We start from the raw sequence: 14,181 nt of genomic DNA, 5'->3' as shown, positions 1-14,181 counted from the left end.
GCTCCCTTGTCTACCTACAACACAATTAATTAACACTAATAGATTTACTTGTTAATTGAATAATGAATAATTATGCAAAATTCTAATTTGATCTTAGAATAGGAAATGGGAGAAATAAGGTGTAAAAAACGTAAAAGGGGATTAACTCCACATACACAGGCGTATCGCTCAGTAAAATGCATTTATTTCCCTTTTTTGGAGACAAAACAAAACGAATGTTTACCGGTGCTAACAATTAATTAACTTATTTTTTTCTATCTAAATTTATTCCTGTTTTGTGAGGTAAAACAAATAATTGTGTAAAGTTTCAACTTGATCCGAGAATGGCTCTGGGAGAAATAACGTGTACAAAGCATGTCACAGAGTTCGTGGAATCTTTGTTAGAAAAAAGGAAGTTTTTTGTTTGCTTTTGTAATGAAACAGTTTCTTTATAAATATTGTCCTACGTATTCAATATATATATATTATTATATATATATAATAAAAATGCTCACTTTTCTTATTCAAACACCTATAGAGTTCTCTGTGTCGTTGGACTACGAAAATAAAAAAAAAACGCTAGGTCATTTCTTGAAAGGTGGGTAACTGTTGGAAAGGCTGTCATCTATTTTTAATTTATGAAAGTATTACTAAATTTAGAATTTTTATGGTCAAATAAAGTGTTAGTATTAAATCTACTCTTTCTTTTTACTACTAATATTTTAAAACCTATAAAATGTTTTAATTCATTTGAAGTTCCACATATTAAATCAATATTTACTCAATACTGAATTTAAAAAGTGTAGATTTATCTTTCAGAAAGAAATTTAATTCAAAGTAGGTATAATTTCCTTGGGCTTGTGGCACTTGCGTAGAACAGTGGCTTTCCAAACCAAAGGAGCAGAGATCGATTCTCTGTACCAGATTTTTTATTCCATAAAGTTTTTATAGATATTTTCATTAATAAATAGCTAAAAATTTAGGTCATTTGTTTTGAAGTCGATCATGTAGCTTTTTTTTTGTAATGTTATTTCTTTTGTACCTTTATTATAAATGATTTTGACAGCGAGCGATAGGACCGGACCAGCTTTGAATGTGAATGTCAAACACGTGTAGGCCTATATGCAAATGTATATGGTGGCAGGAATTTTTTCATATTAAGAGATTCACCAGTGCAAGTGTTATACTTTATTAATTTAGTAATAGCGCTTATTAGATAGTTTCAAAATCATCTAATAAATTATTCATATAGTAAAATGATTTCGATAAATTATTAAACTTGACACAATGTTTTTGAGAACAGGTATAACTGGATGCCCATCAAATGGCAGACAATTTGTGGGCCACATTGTATAGAAATGCCGGGCCGATTTTGATGACCCTAACCCTGTATGTCCTGAATAAACATCAAAACAGTTTGACCAATCTTGATAAAACTTTTTAGGCCTATAAATGTTCTTTAGATCATGGCGAAGAGCGCAGGATGTAGGCCTATTTCAATTATTTTCATATCCCTCCCACATTCGGAGGGCTCTCAAAATAAAAAAAAAAACAACACTAAATTTATCTCTATTTAAGAACGAAACGTTTTAACAAATCGTGTAAACAGGTAAGCTCATTTTCACACTCTACTTTTATTTTAATGAACTGAACAATAGCCATGTTTGACAAAGATCTAAATCCAACCCACTAGATCAGTTATTCAATTCAATTAGTTTGAATATTGAAAATTATGTAGGCCTACTTTTTTTTTTCATTATCGACAAAGTCATTGAAATTGACAAGTAATAAAATAATACATCGGGATCGGAATAATCGAGATTTAATTATATTGATAAAAAAATTAACTATGCGCCTATGGTGAATAAGTTCTGTTGTGTTGTTTTTTTCCATGTCAAACTAAACAGTTTATGCTTAAAATTAAACTTAGAATTAGTCTTCCGTTGACATTGGGCTGACCCGAACAAATCTGAAAGAGTCAGTCGTCAGCAAAGCTTTTGATACGGGAATGACATGGAGCAGATGAAGAAAGCTGCACAAAACCGAGCTCAGTGATGAGGTTTGGGTTGAGAGACTATTCTCCCCCCTAAGGTTCACGGCAATAAGTAATGCCCATGGGAAATGATATGGCCGTCCAAACCGAGATGACTGGTCGAGAACATCAATGAAAAAAATATTACATATGTACGTTATAGGGAGTTTGTAACGCAATTATTTTTTTTTTACGATTCCTCTATTCAGCTTGCAAACTCTTCATGGAAACTGGAACCTGGGTGGACACGGACCTTGAAAACGGCTTCAACGATTTTCCTCTAAATTTGACAGTTCATGAATACAAATAAGACAAAAATACTAGCTTATTAGCCCTGGTAAGGAAAACTCTAAATAATTAAACCGTTTCGAATTTTTGGACATTCTATATATTGAACAAACATTCCCACATGTATTCATGATTAAAGAGCTAAATATACAGACGTTCTTTTTGCGTACCGTCTTCGTAGTCTCGGTCTATAAGCTTATCATTGGAATTGTATATAACTTTATTCATTCGCTAACCAGAATTTTTTCGAAGGGGAGGGGGAATTAAGGCGAGGTAGAAAATGTTCCATTTTTTTCTTTAAATCTATCATTCCTTTGTTGTTATTAAGAGAGAAAAAAATCGCTCTAACAAAATTCTGTCATCTGTATTAAGGAGGCATTGTCTTTTTAAAATACCTGTTTATTATATGTTACTTGTTTTTAAATTGTTTTGAATGTCAAAGCTAGAAATAATGCGTATGTGTTAGATTAATGCAACAGCTTCTTTTTTTTTAAGGTCTTCGTATTTATTTAAACATAATCAACATTTTCTCATATAAACACTTTGTAAAAGTAAATATGATGTCAATGAAAAATATAAAACTTCGGATTAGTGAATTAGGCTATTTCACGAGTGCGTCAACAGAAATTTCACAAGTTGCTGCCCCTGAACAAAAGTTCTGACACTGGACGATTGTATTTTTACGTCAATGCATTCAATAGTTCGTCCAGTGAGATATGACCATCTCCATTGGCGTCTGCTTGCCTGATGATTTCATTCACTTCTTGATGCGTAAACCGTTGACCACTAGACTCCAGTAGCCTTTTCATTTCGTTGCGGTCCAAGAAACCACTGCGATCTCTATCAAACTTTTTGAAAAGAGATTCTACGTCACGATGACTGAAAAATAAAAAGAACACATTATTATTATTACAACACACATCAACACTCCTGATAAACATTACAACACATATCAACACTCGAGGTAAACATTACAATACCTGGTTGCAGGCGGCCTCAGAACGAGACAGCTAGAGGTCATTTACAAAGGCCGTGGAATACACCTCTACACATACGCAATGGCAAAATAAAATATTTATTTTTCTTTTGGAAAATCTGTTTTGTTGTCAAAATATTCTCCAGATGGTGTATCTTATTTTAAATGTGTACTGTAGCTTGTGTTACTTCCTCTATAGAAGTAATTCTAGATCTAGATATCATTCAAGAGAATGGAATTCTTGAGTGTGTTTCATTAATGTCTTATAAAAAGAGATAACATTTCTTTCTCAACATTGCCCTTGTTTGTGAACTACTCATGTGGATGTAGATTTCATGATCGGGGATAATGTTTGGATAGATTCGAGTATTGTAATCCACTATGAATAATTATGCAAAATTTTAACTTGATGGGAATGGGTAATGGGATAAAAAATACGTAATAAGGGGATTAAAGTCCATATATACATCCACATCTCTCATTAATTAGCATTTATTTCACTTATTTCAATATCAAACTAAATAACTAATCACCAACATATAATTAAATAATTGGTTAATGTTTTGATTGATTCATTTCTTGTCAGGTTCAATGAATAATTGTGCAAAGTCTTAACTTGATCCGAGAATGGGAAACGGGAGAAAAAAAATGCTTAAACTTTTGACCAGACAGACAGTGAGTTGATATAAGCTTTGAACAAAATTGGCTTATGTTGAATACAAGGGACCCCATACCTCAAATAACTTAGGGTGTAAATCCGGCCCTAAGAGAAGAATGTGTACTTACAACTGTTCGATTAAATCCGGCCCTAAGAGAAGAATGTGCACTTACAACTGTTCGATTAAATCCGGCCCTAAGAGAAGAATGTGCACTTACAACTGTTCGATTAAATCCGGCCCTAAGAGAAGAATGTGCACATACAACTGTTCGATTAAATCCGGCCCTAAAAGAAGAATGTGTACTTACAACTGTTCGATTAAATCCGGCCCTTAGAGAAAATTGTGTACTTACAACTATTCGATTAAATCCGGCCCTAAGAGAAGAATGTGTACTTACAACTGTTGGATTAAATCCGGCCCTAAGAGAAGAATGTGTACTTACAACTGTTCGATTAAATCCGACCCTAAGAGAAGAATGTGTACTTACAACTGTTCAATTAAATCCGGCCCTAAGAGAAGAATGTGTACTTACAACTGTTCGATTAAATCCGGCCCTAAGAGAAGAATGTGTACTTACAACTGTTCGATTTTTTTAATCCCCGTCGTGAACTCTTTCATCGTTATTCTCCTATCCCCATTGGGTCCATCGAAATACTCAAATATATCCTGGGCATAGAGAAACAAAATGCATGGAACAAATATGGATCTATATTATTTTATTACATCTTTCATTAGATCTATTTGTTTTAATGTTACTTCTAGATTGACAAATTGCCATTAACCTACTTAAATTATGTGAGTTAATAGTAAAATCTAATTGAGTAACCTTATACGCAGGACTAGTAATTGTCACATTTACATAATTAGACTCAGGACTAGCCAATTGTCATATCTACATGATATTATGTAGGCTTAATGACTGTTACATCTACCTTATTTAATGTAGTAAATGTACATGCAATTGTGTAGTAGGCCTAACGGTCACGTCTCCTCTATATAATGAAGTGATGGCCACACCTATTCTCATTGATGTAGTAGGCCTAACGGTCACGTCTCCTCTATATAATGAAGTGATGGCCACATCTATTCTCATTGATGTAGTAGGCCTAACGGTCACGTCTCCTCTATATAATGAAGTGATGGCCACATCTATTCTTATTGATGTAGTAGGCCTAACGGTCACGTCTCCTCTATATATTGAAGTGATGGCCACATCTATTCTCATTGATGTAGTAGGCCTAACAGTCACGTCTCCTCTATATAACGAAGTGATGGCCACATCTATTCTTATTGATGTAGTAGGCCTAACGGTCACGTCTCCTCTATATAATGAAGTGATGGCCACATCTATTCTCATTGATGTAGTAGGCCTAACGGTCACGTCTCCTCTATATAACGAAGTGATGGCCACACCTATTCTCATTGATGTAGTAGGCCTAACGGTCACGTCTCCTATATATATTGAAGTGATGGCCACATCTATTCTCATTGATGTAGTAGGCCTAACGGTCACGTCTCCTCTATATAACGAAGTGATGGCCACACCTATTCTCATTGATGTAGTAGGCCTAACGGTCACGTCTCCTCTATATAATGAAGTGATGGCCACATCTATTCTTATTGATGTAGTAGGCCTAACGGTCACGTCTCCTCTATATATTGAAGTGATGGCCACATCTATTCTCATTGATGTAGTAGGCCTAACGGTCACGTCTCCTCTATATAATGAAGTGATGGCCACATCTATTCTTATTGATGTAGTAGGCCTAACGGTCACGTCTCCTCTATATAATGAAGTGATGGCCACATCTATTCTTATTGATGTAGTAGGCCTAACGGTCACGTCTCCTCTATATAATGAAGTGATGGCCACATCTATTCTTATTGATGTAGTAGGCCTAACGGTCACGTCTCCTCTATATAATGAAGTGATGGCCACACCTATTTTCATTGATGTAGTAGGCCTAACGGTCACGTCTCCTATATATAATGAAGTGATGGCCACATCTATTCTCATTGATGTAGCAGACTAAAAAAGCGTCTAATTTGTGAAATGTTACCGTTTATTAGCTGGTTATTTGCTGTTTATTAGCTGTATTCTTTATTCTTTAATAAAAAGATATGGGATAGCTTTTTTATTTTTTTTTTGCTTTTCTGGTATATTTTCAACTGCGTTTTTTGGTGCCTTTGTATTATTCTTTACCACACTTTCAGACCGTAAAGACACTTACAATCAGCTGTGATTCTGTTACTCTACTGTTGGCTTTCCTGAACAAAGCTCTCAGTTCATTGATGTCAAGATATCCATTACCGTCTCGGTCAGCTGATCTGAACAATGATTCCCAATCTCTTCTGGAAGCTCTAGGCATGATGTTGTGCCCAATTACTTTTAAAATGGAATTCTGAAACAAAGAAACAATTAGATGTTGTTTATAAACAGAAGAACAATAACATAAGAAGCTAAGAGTGAAAGAGAAGTACGTCACATAATACAGCCGTGAGATTTGGAACAAACGAATATTCACATTAGATTGGAATCACACCATTAGTAAAATCACTAAATTTTGTGCCACTTCAGGACAAAAGACTAAAAAGCTAGGTAGCAATAATACATCTAAACACTAAACCATAGCTTACGAATACGAAACAGTGCCTGCATTGTTCAGGCCTAGATCTTTTTTCCTTTTTTTTTTTTAATTTTCTGAATAAACTTTAAATACCATTTGATCATGAGTGAAAAAATAAAACAATAAGCACGCAGACATTATTCACTAGCACGTTTTTTTTAATCTGGAAAAGTAAGCTACGAGATTCAGAAAGCTTATAAGATAGATATATGTTAAAGTAATGAACTTCTCTGCATGTAAACACATATATGTTAAAATAATGAACTTCTCTGCATGTAAACACATATATGTTAAAATAATAAACTTCTCTGCATGTAAATACATATATGTTAAAGTAATGTACTTCCCTGCATGTAAATACAGATATGTTAAAGTAATGAACTTCCCTGCATGTAAACATATATATGTTAAAATAATGAACTTCTCTTTATGTAAATACATATATGTTAAAGTAATGAACTTCTCTGTATGTAAATACATATATGTTAAAGTAATGTACTTCCCAGCATGTAAACACATATATGTTAAAATAATGAACTTCTCTGCAGGTAAATACATATATGTTAAAGTAATGAACCTCTCTGTATGTAAATACATATATGTTAAAATAATGAGCCTCTCTGTATGTAAATACATATATGTTAAAGTAATGAACTTCTCTGTATGTAAATACATATATGTTAAAGTAATGTACTTCCCAGCATGTAAACACATATATGTTAAAGTAATGTACTTCCCAGCATGTAAACACATATATGTTAAAGTGCGCTTCAAGTAAATACCATCGACTTGACGTTTTCTTCAACAGAAAACACTAAAGTTCTATTATTAATCAAAGGTTAGAGTGTACAACAGCGTTTCTCAAACTGTGGTGCGCACTGTCCTCTCAAGCGGGGCGCGACGTCCTGACAAAAGGGAAAGGGGGGGGGGGGAGCCGATTAATTTTTTTTTTGTTTCCATGGACAAGGAGAATAAGTATAAATCCATGTTTGACTATCAACCAAGTAAATGTATGACTATTCACTAAGTAATTGTTGACTATCCACCAAGTTATTGTTTGACTATCAACCCAGTAATTGTTTGACTATCCACCAAGTAAATGTTTTACTATCAACCGAGTAATTGTTTGGCTATCAACCAAGTTAATTGTTTGACTATCCACCAAGTAAATGTTTTCCTATCAACCGAGTAATTGTTTGGCTATCAACCAAGTAATTGTTTGACTATCAACAAAGTAAATGTTTGACTATCAACCAAGTAATTGTTTGGCTATCAACCAAGTAAATGTTTGACTATCAACCAAGTAAATGTTTGACTATCAACCAAGTAATTGTTTGAATATCAACTAAAAAGAGTTTGACTATCCACCAAGTAAATGTTTGACAGACTAAAATATTTTAAATGTCGTTTCCTCTTCTACTAAGGACCTACTTCTCTCGAAATGTCTGCAACTTTAGCGAAACTTTGTGAAGAAAATGTCAAAACGTCACCGCTAACTTGATTCTTCTCGACCTTATGTTAGAATTGTGGCCCGACAGCTGGACATTAGTCTGTTGACAAGGTTTGTGTGTGTCCCGACAGCTGGACATTAGTCTGTTGACAAGGTTTGTGTGTGTCCCGACAGCTGGACATTAGTCTGTTGACAAGATTTGTGTGTGTCCCGACAGCTGGACATTAGTCTGTTGACAAGGTTTGTGTGTGTCCCGACAGCTGGACATTAGTCTGTTGACAAGGTTTGTGTGTGTCCCGACAGCTGGACATTAGTCTGTTGACAAGATTTGTGTGTGTCCCGACAGCTGGACATTAGTCTGTTGACAAGATTTGTGTGTGTCCCGACAGCTGGACATTAGTCTGTTGACAAGGTTTGTGTGTGTCCCGACAGCTGGACATTAGTCTGTTGACAAGGTTTGTGTGTGTCCCGACAGCTGGACATTAGTCTGTTGACAAGGTTTGTGTGTGTCCCGACAGCTGGACATTAGTCTGTTGACAAGATTTGTGTGTGTCCCGACAGCTGGACATTAGTCTGTTGACAAGGTTTGTGTGTGTCCCGACAGCTGGACATTAGTATGTTGACAAGGTTTGTGTGTGTCCCGACAGCTGGACATTAGTCTGTTTACAAGGTTTGTGTGTGTCCCGACAGCTGGACATTAGTATGTTGACAAGGTTTGTGTGTGTCCCGACAGCTGGACATTAGTCTGTTGACAAGGTTTGTGTGTGTCCCGACAGCTGGACATTAGTCTGTTGACAAGGTTTGTGTGTGTCCCGACAGCTGGATATTAGTCTGTTGACAAGGTTTGTGTGTGTCCCGACAGCTGGACATTAGTCTGTTGACAAGGTTTGTGTGTGTCCCGACAGCTGGACATTAGTATGTTGACAAGGTTTGTGTGTGTCCCGACAGCTGGACATTAGTCTGTTGACAAGGTTTGTGTGTGTCCCGACAGCTGGACATTAGTATGTTGACAAGGTTTGTGTGTGTCCCGACAGCTGGACATTAGTCTGTTGACAAGGTTTGTGTGTGTCCCGACAGCTGGACATTAGTATGTTGACAAGGTTTGTGTGTGTCCCGACAGCTGGACATTAGTATGTTGACAAGGTTTGTGTGTGTCCCGACAGCTGGACATTAGTCTGTTGACAAGGTTTGTGTGTGTCCCGACAGCTGGACATTAGTATGTTGACAAGGTTTGTGTGTGTCCCGACAGCTGGACATTAGTCTGTTGACAAGGTTTGTGTGTGTCCCGACAGCTGGATATTAGTCTGTTGACAAGGTTTGTGTGTGTCCCGACAGCTGGACATTAGTCTGTTGACAAGGTTTGTGTGTGTCCCGACAGCTGGACATTAGTATGTTGACAAGGTTTGTGTGTGTCCCGACAGCTGGACATTAGTATGTTGACAAGGTTTGTGTGTGTCCCGACAGCTGGACATTAGTATGTTGACAAGGTTTGTGTGTGTCCCGACAGCTGGACATTAGTATGTTGACAAGGTTTGTGTGTGTCCCGACAGCTGGACATTAGTCTGTTGACAAGGTTTGTGTGTGTCCCGACAGCTGGATATTAGTCTGTTGACAAGGTTTGTGTGTGTCCCGACAGCTGGACATTAGTCTGTTGACAAGGTTTGTGTGTGTCCCGACAGCTGGACATTAGTCTGTTGACAAGGTTTGTGTGTGTCCCGACAGCTGGACATTAGTCTGTTGACAAGGTTTGTGTGTGTCCCGACAGCTGGATATTAGTCTGTTGACAAGGTTTGTGTGTTTTTCCCGACAGCTGGACATTAGTCTGTTGACAAGGTTTGTGTGTGTCCCGACAGCTGGACATTAGTATGTTGACAAGGTTTGTGTGTGTCCCGACAGCTGGACATTAGTATGTTGACAAGGTTTGTGTGTGTCCCGACAGCTGGACATTAGTCTGTTGACAAGGTTTGTGTGTGTCCCGACAGCTGGACATTAGTCTTGACAAGATTTGTGTGTGTCCCGACAGCTGGACATTAGTCTGTTGACAAGATTTGTGTGTGTCCCGACAGCTGGACATTAGTCTGTTGACAAGGTTTGTGTGTGTCCCGACAGCTGGACATTAGTCTGTTGACAAGGTTTGTGTGTGTCCCGACAGCTGGACATTAGTCTGTTGACAAGATTTGTGTGTGTCCCGACAGCTGGACATTAGTCTGTTGACAAGGTTTGTGTGTGTCCCGACAGCTGGACATTAGTATGTTGACAAGGTTTGTGTGTGTCCCGACAGCTGGACATTAGTCTGTTTACAAGGTTTGTGTGTGTCACGACAGCTGGACATTAGTATGTTGACAAGGTTTGTGTGTGTCCCGACAGCTGGACATTAGTCTGTTGACAAGGTTTGTGTGTGTCCCGACAGCTGGACATTAGTATGTTGACAAGGTTTGTGTGTGTCCCGACAGCTGGATATTAGTCTGTTGACAAGGTTTGTGTGTGTCCCGACAGCTGGACATTAGTCTGTTGACAAGGTTTGTGTGTGTCCCGACAGCTGGACATTAGTATGTTGACAAGGTTTGTGTGTGTCCCGACAGCTGGACATTAGTCTGTTGACAAGGTTTGTGTGTGTCCCGACAGCTGGACATTAGTATGTTGACAAGGTTTGTGTGTGTCCCGACAGCTGGACATTAGTCTGTTGACAAGGTTTGTGTGTGTCCCGACAGCTGGACATTAGTATGTTGACAAGGTTTGTGTGTGTCCCGACAGCTGGACATTAGTATGTTGACAAGGTTTGTGTGTGTCCCGACAGCTGGACATTAGTCTGTTGACAAGGTTTGTGTGTGTCCCGACAGCTGGACATTAGTATGTTGACAAGGTTTGTGTGTGTCCCGACAGCTGGACATTAGTCTGTTGACAAGGTTTGTGTGTGTCCCGACAGCTGGATATTAGTCTGTTGACAAGGTTTGTGTGTGTCCCGACAGCTGGACATTAGTCTGTTGACAAGGTTTGTGTGTGTCCCGACAGCTGGACATTAGTATGTTGACAAGGTTTGTGTGTGTCCCGACAGCTGGACATTAGTATGTTGACAAGGTTTGTGTGTGTCCCGACAGCTGGACATTAGTATGTTGACAAGGTTTGTGTGTGTCCCGACAGCTGGACATTAGTATGTTGACAAGGTTTGTGTGTGTCCCGACAGCTGGACATTAGTCTGTTGACAAGGTTTGTGTGTGTCCCGACAGCTGGATATTAGTCTGTTGACAAGGTTTGTGTGTGTCCCGACAGCTGGACATTAGTCTGTTGACAAGGTTTGTGTGTGTCCCGACAGCTGGACATTAGTCTGTTGACAAGGTTTGTGTGTGTCCCGACAGCTGGACATTAGTCTGTTGACAAGGTTTGTGTGTGTCCCGACAGCTGGATATTAGTCTGTTGACAAGGTTTGTGTGTTTTTCCCGACAGCTGGACATTAGTCTGTTGACAAGGTTTGTGTGTGTCCCGACAGCTGGACATTAGTATGTTGACAAGGTTTGTGTGTGTCCCGACAGCTGGACATTAGTATGTTGACAAGGTTTGTGTGTGTCCCGACAGCTGGACATTAGTCTGTTGACAAGGTTTGTGTGTGTCCCGACAGCTGGATATTAGTCTGTTGACAAGGTTTGTGTGTGTCCCGACAGCTGGGCATTAGTATGTTGACAAGGTTTGTGTGTGTCCCGACAGCTGGGCATTAGTATGTTGACAAGGTTTGTGTGTGTCCCGACAGCTGGACATTAGTATGTTGACAAGGTTTGTGTGTGTCCCGACAGCTGGACATTAGTCTGTTGACAAGGTTTGTGTGTGTCCCGACAGCTGGACATTAGTCTGTTGACAAGGTTTGTGTGTGTCCCGACAGCTGGATATTAGTCTGTTGACAAGGTTTGTGTGTGTCCCGACAGCTGGGCATTAGTATGTTGACAAGGTTTGTGTGTGTCCCGACAGCTGGACATTAGTCTGTTGACAAGGTTTGTGTGTGTCCCGACAGCTGGACATTAGTCTGTTGACAAGGTTTGTGTGTGTCCCGACAGCTGGACTTTAGTCTGTTGACAAGGTTTGTGTGACAAAAACTAAAAAGGTCCGGGAGCTGACGTCTTATCTGAATGTGATATTATGACGATTCCTCCCTTTAAAGACGTACATACGTATGTGCCAATGCTGCCTTCTTCTTTATTAGACATTTTGATCTGCGACTTAATGTTTTCTATAACGCGACATTTTACTAAAGTTGATTACGTTTATTCATTTCATCGCAAGTTAAAATGTGTCTGTATTGTAATAAAAGTTATATACAATATTGTTCACAAAAGAAGTTATTTCAAGTTTTACATGTTAAAATATAACACGCCTACAGCGGTTTAGTTGTCTACCAGCTGTTTGGTGCTACAAGTCAACAACCGTCCACAACAAAGGAAGCGCAATCGGCAAAAGTTTGAGAAACACTGGTGAATAGGTCTATTATCATCTCGACACAAATCATTTCAGCAACACAGCCTTATATGAATTCTGATCTATTTTTAAAATCTAGTCGTTAAACTGGCAATCAATAATTTCTGGCTATCGGTTTATTGATTTGGTTCCTTTTCAATAAACTCACTAGTCTATTGACATTCTAGTGATTCACCTATACAGTGTACTTGACCTAGTTGTTGGCTATCCCTTAGGATAATTCATTTACGATGTAAGAATGATATAAATCGCAGCCTTTTCCTCTTCATTATTGTTTTTTAATTAAAATTTGGTTATTTATAGACTATTCTGTTAAGTTCATTTAAGTTTAATTCGTTCATTATTTTAAGTTTATCTCCTTTAGTTCCTAATGTAGTAAGGCTAGACTCAATGTATTGGCAGCAGTTTCAAATCTATTCTCCACTGCAATACACAATATATACTAGGAGGGCCTTTGGCCCTGTGATAAAGATGAGCTAGAAAAAATACACTGTATATATGCCATGGTACTGTCACTGGATTATTTTTTCTTCTTCATTCTACAAACATACAAACAAAAAGACATAATTAAATATACTCAAGCTCAGCAACAACGTAATTAAAATATTTCAAAAGTTTATCAAACAGGTAACAATGGCATGAGGCATATACTACAACTACTGCAGATAAATAAATAAACGCGCAGTTTGTAGTAAGTCTTGATGAAGCTGTTACACTTTCCTATATTCTGCTCAGTATCGCGTCAGAAGAGAGTGCAAGTCGTTCAGAAGATTGCAATGAACCCTGAGCATCGGGACAAGAGACAACCCTGCATATAGATCTAGAAATCTAGAGGGTCTAGCAGGGACATGTCCACCGCTTATAGGATACACACGAACGAAAAAAACAAACAACGAAGTTGAGGAACAGCAGCAAGAAAGATACAACGACATTTCAACACACACAAAAAGCGATGAGAGATTCACGGAACCCTAAGACTTCTTTATTTATAGTAATAAGAAATGTGTTACTATATTTACACAGACTCATTAAAACGGCCTCAACAAGTAACGCTGGTACAGTAAGGAACAAATGAGTTTCTATAAAGTTCTTGGCTGAGTAGCAGCCTGGTCGTTCGGTACGCTCAATGGACTCTTGCGGTCGTCTCGATATATATATATATATATATATATATAGTAAAATAATGAAAAAGAATTTTTTGATTTCATTCTCATAGACATGTAAAAAGAAAACAATAATAGGAATCAAAACAACAAACTTACTAATTTGTGGAAGCTAGACACTATCCAAGGCTCGATCTGCTAGTTTATATCTTGTACGCTTCAATGCCGACGTTTCAACTGTAAAGCCAGTTGAAAGCTGCAAAGAGTCACAACAACAAGGTATATTTTTATTATCGATATAAATCCTGTGTAACCTATCAAATCCCTTCAATTCTTCGAGGAAGCCAACAAGAGGTCGATACTTGATCTTGCAAGGTTCACGACTCCGAGGCCAACGTGTTCCAGCACGCTACTGGGATCAAGCACAGCCATGGACGTAGGAGCTGTAGGAACAATAGAAAGTGGAACCTATGTCAAAGCGATGCATCCAAGTAACTTTGAAACATGTTATGAAACTAACGTTGTTATGTGAATGGGTTTAAACACGTTTTATTATTTGTTATAGTTATTGTTGTTGTTATAAAAGGAGATGCTTGGGGTCGG

The 14,181-nt window shown here is 38.0% G+C and overlaps 1 protein-coding gene across 1 annotated transcript; it reads right to left on the bottom strand.

The window, feature by feature from the left end:
* Positions 1–1,594: 1,594 nt before the first annotated feature.
* LOC106052170 (calmodulin-2-like) lies at positions 1,595–13,937 on the bottom strand. Its single transcript, XM_013207478.2, has 4 exons — positions 13,738–13,937; positions 6,166–6,336; positions 4,512–4,600; positions 1,595–3,178 (listed from the first exon to the last, which is right to left on the bottom strand). The coding sequence occupies exons 2-4, from the start codon at positions 6,301–6,303 to the stop codon at positions 2,980–2,982; spliced, it is 426 nt and encodes a 141-aa protein (XP_013062932.1). The 5' UTR covers positions 6,304–6,336; positions 13,738–13,937; the 3' UTR covers positions 1,595–2,979.
* Positions 13,938–14,181: the final 244 nt, after the last annotated feature.

Source organism: Biomphalaria glabrata, chromosome 1, assembly GCF_947242115.1.
Source record: "Biomphalaria glabrata chromosome 1, xgBioGlab47.1, whole genome shotgun sequence".
Taxonomy (NCBI): Eukaryota; Metazoa; Mollusca; class Gastropoda; family Planorbidae; genus Biomphalaria; species Biomphalaria glabrata.
The sequence above is the reverse complement of the archived record's forward strand: the minus strand, read 5'-3'. Positions and strand labels throughout refer to the sequence as shown.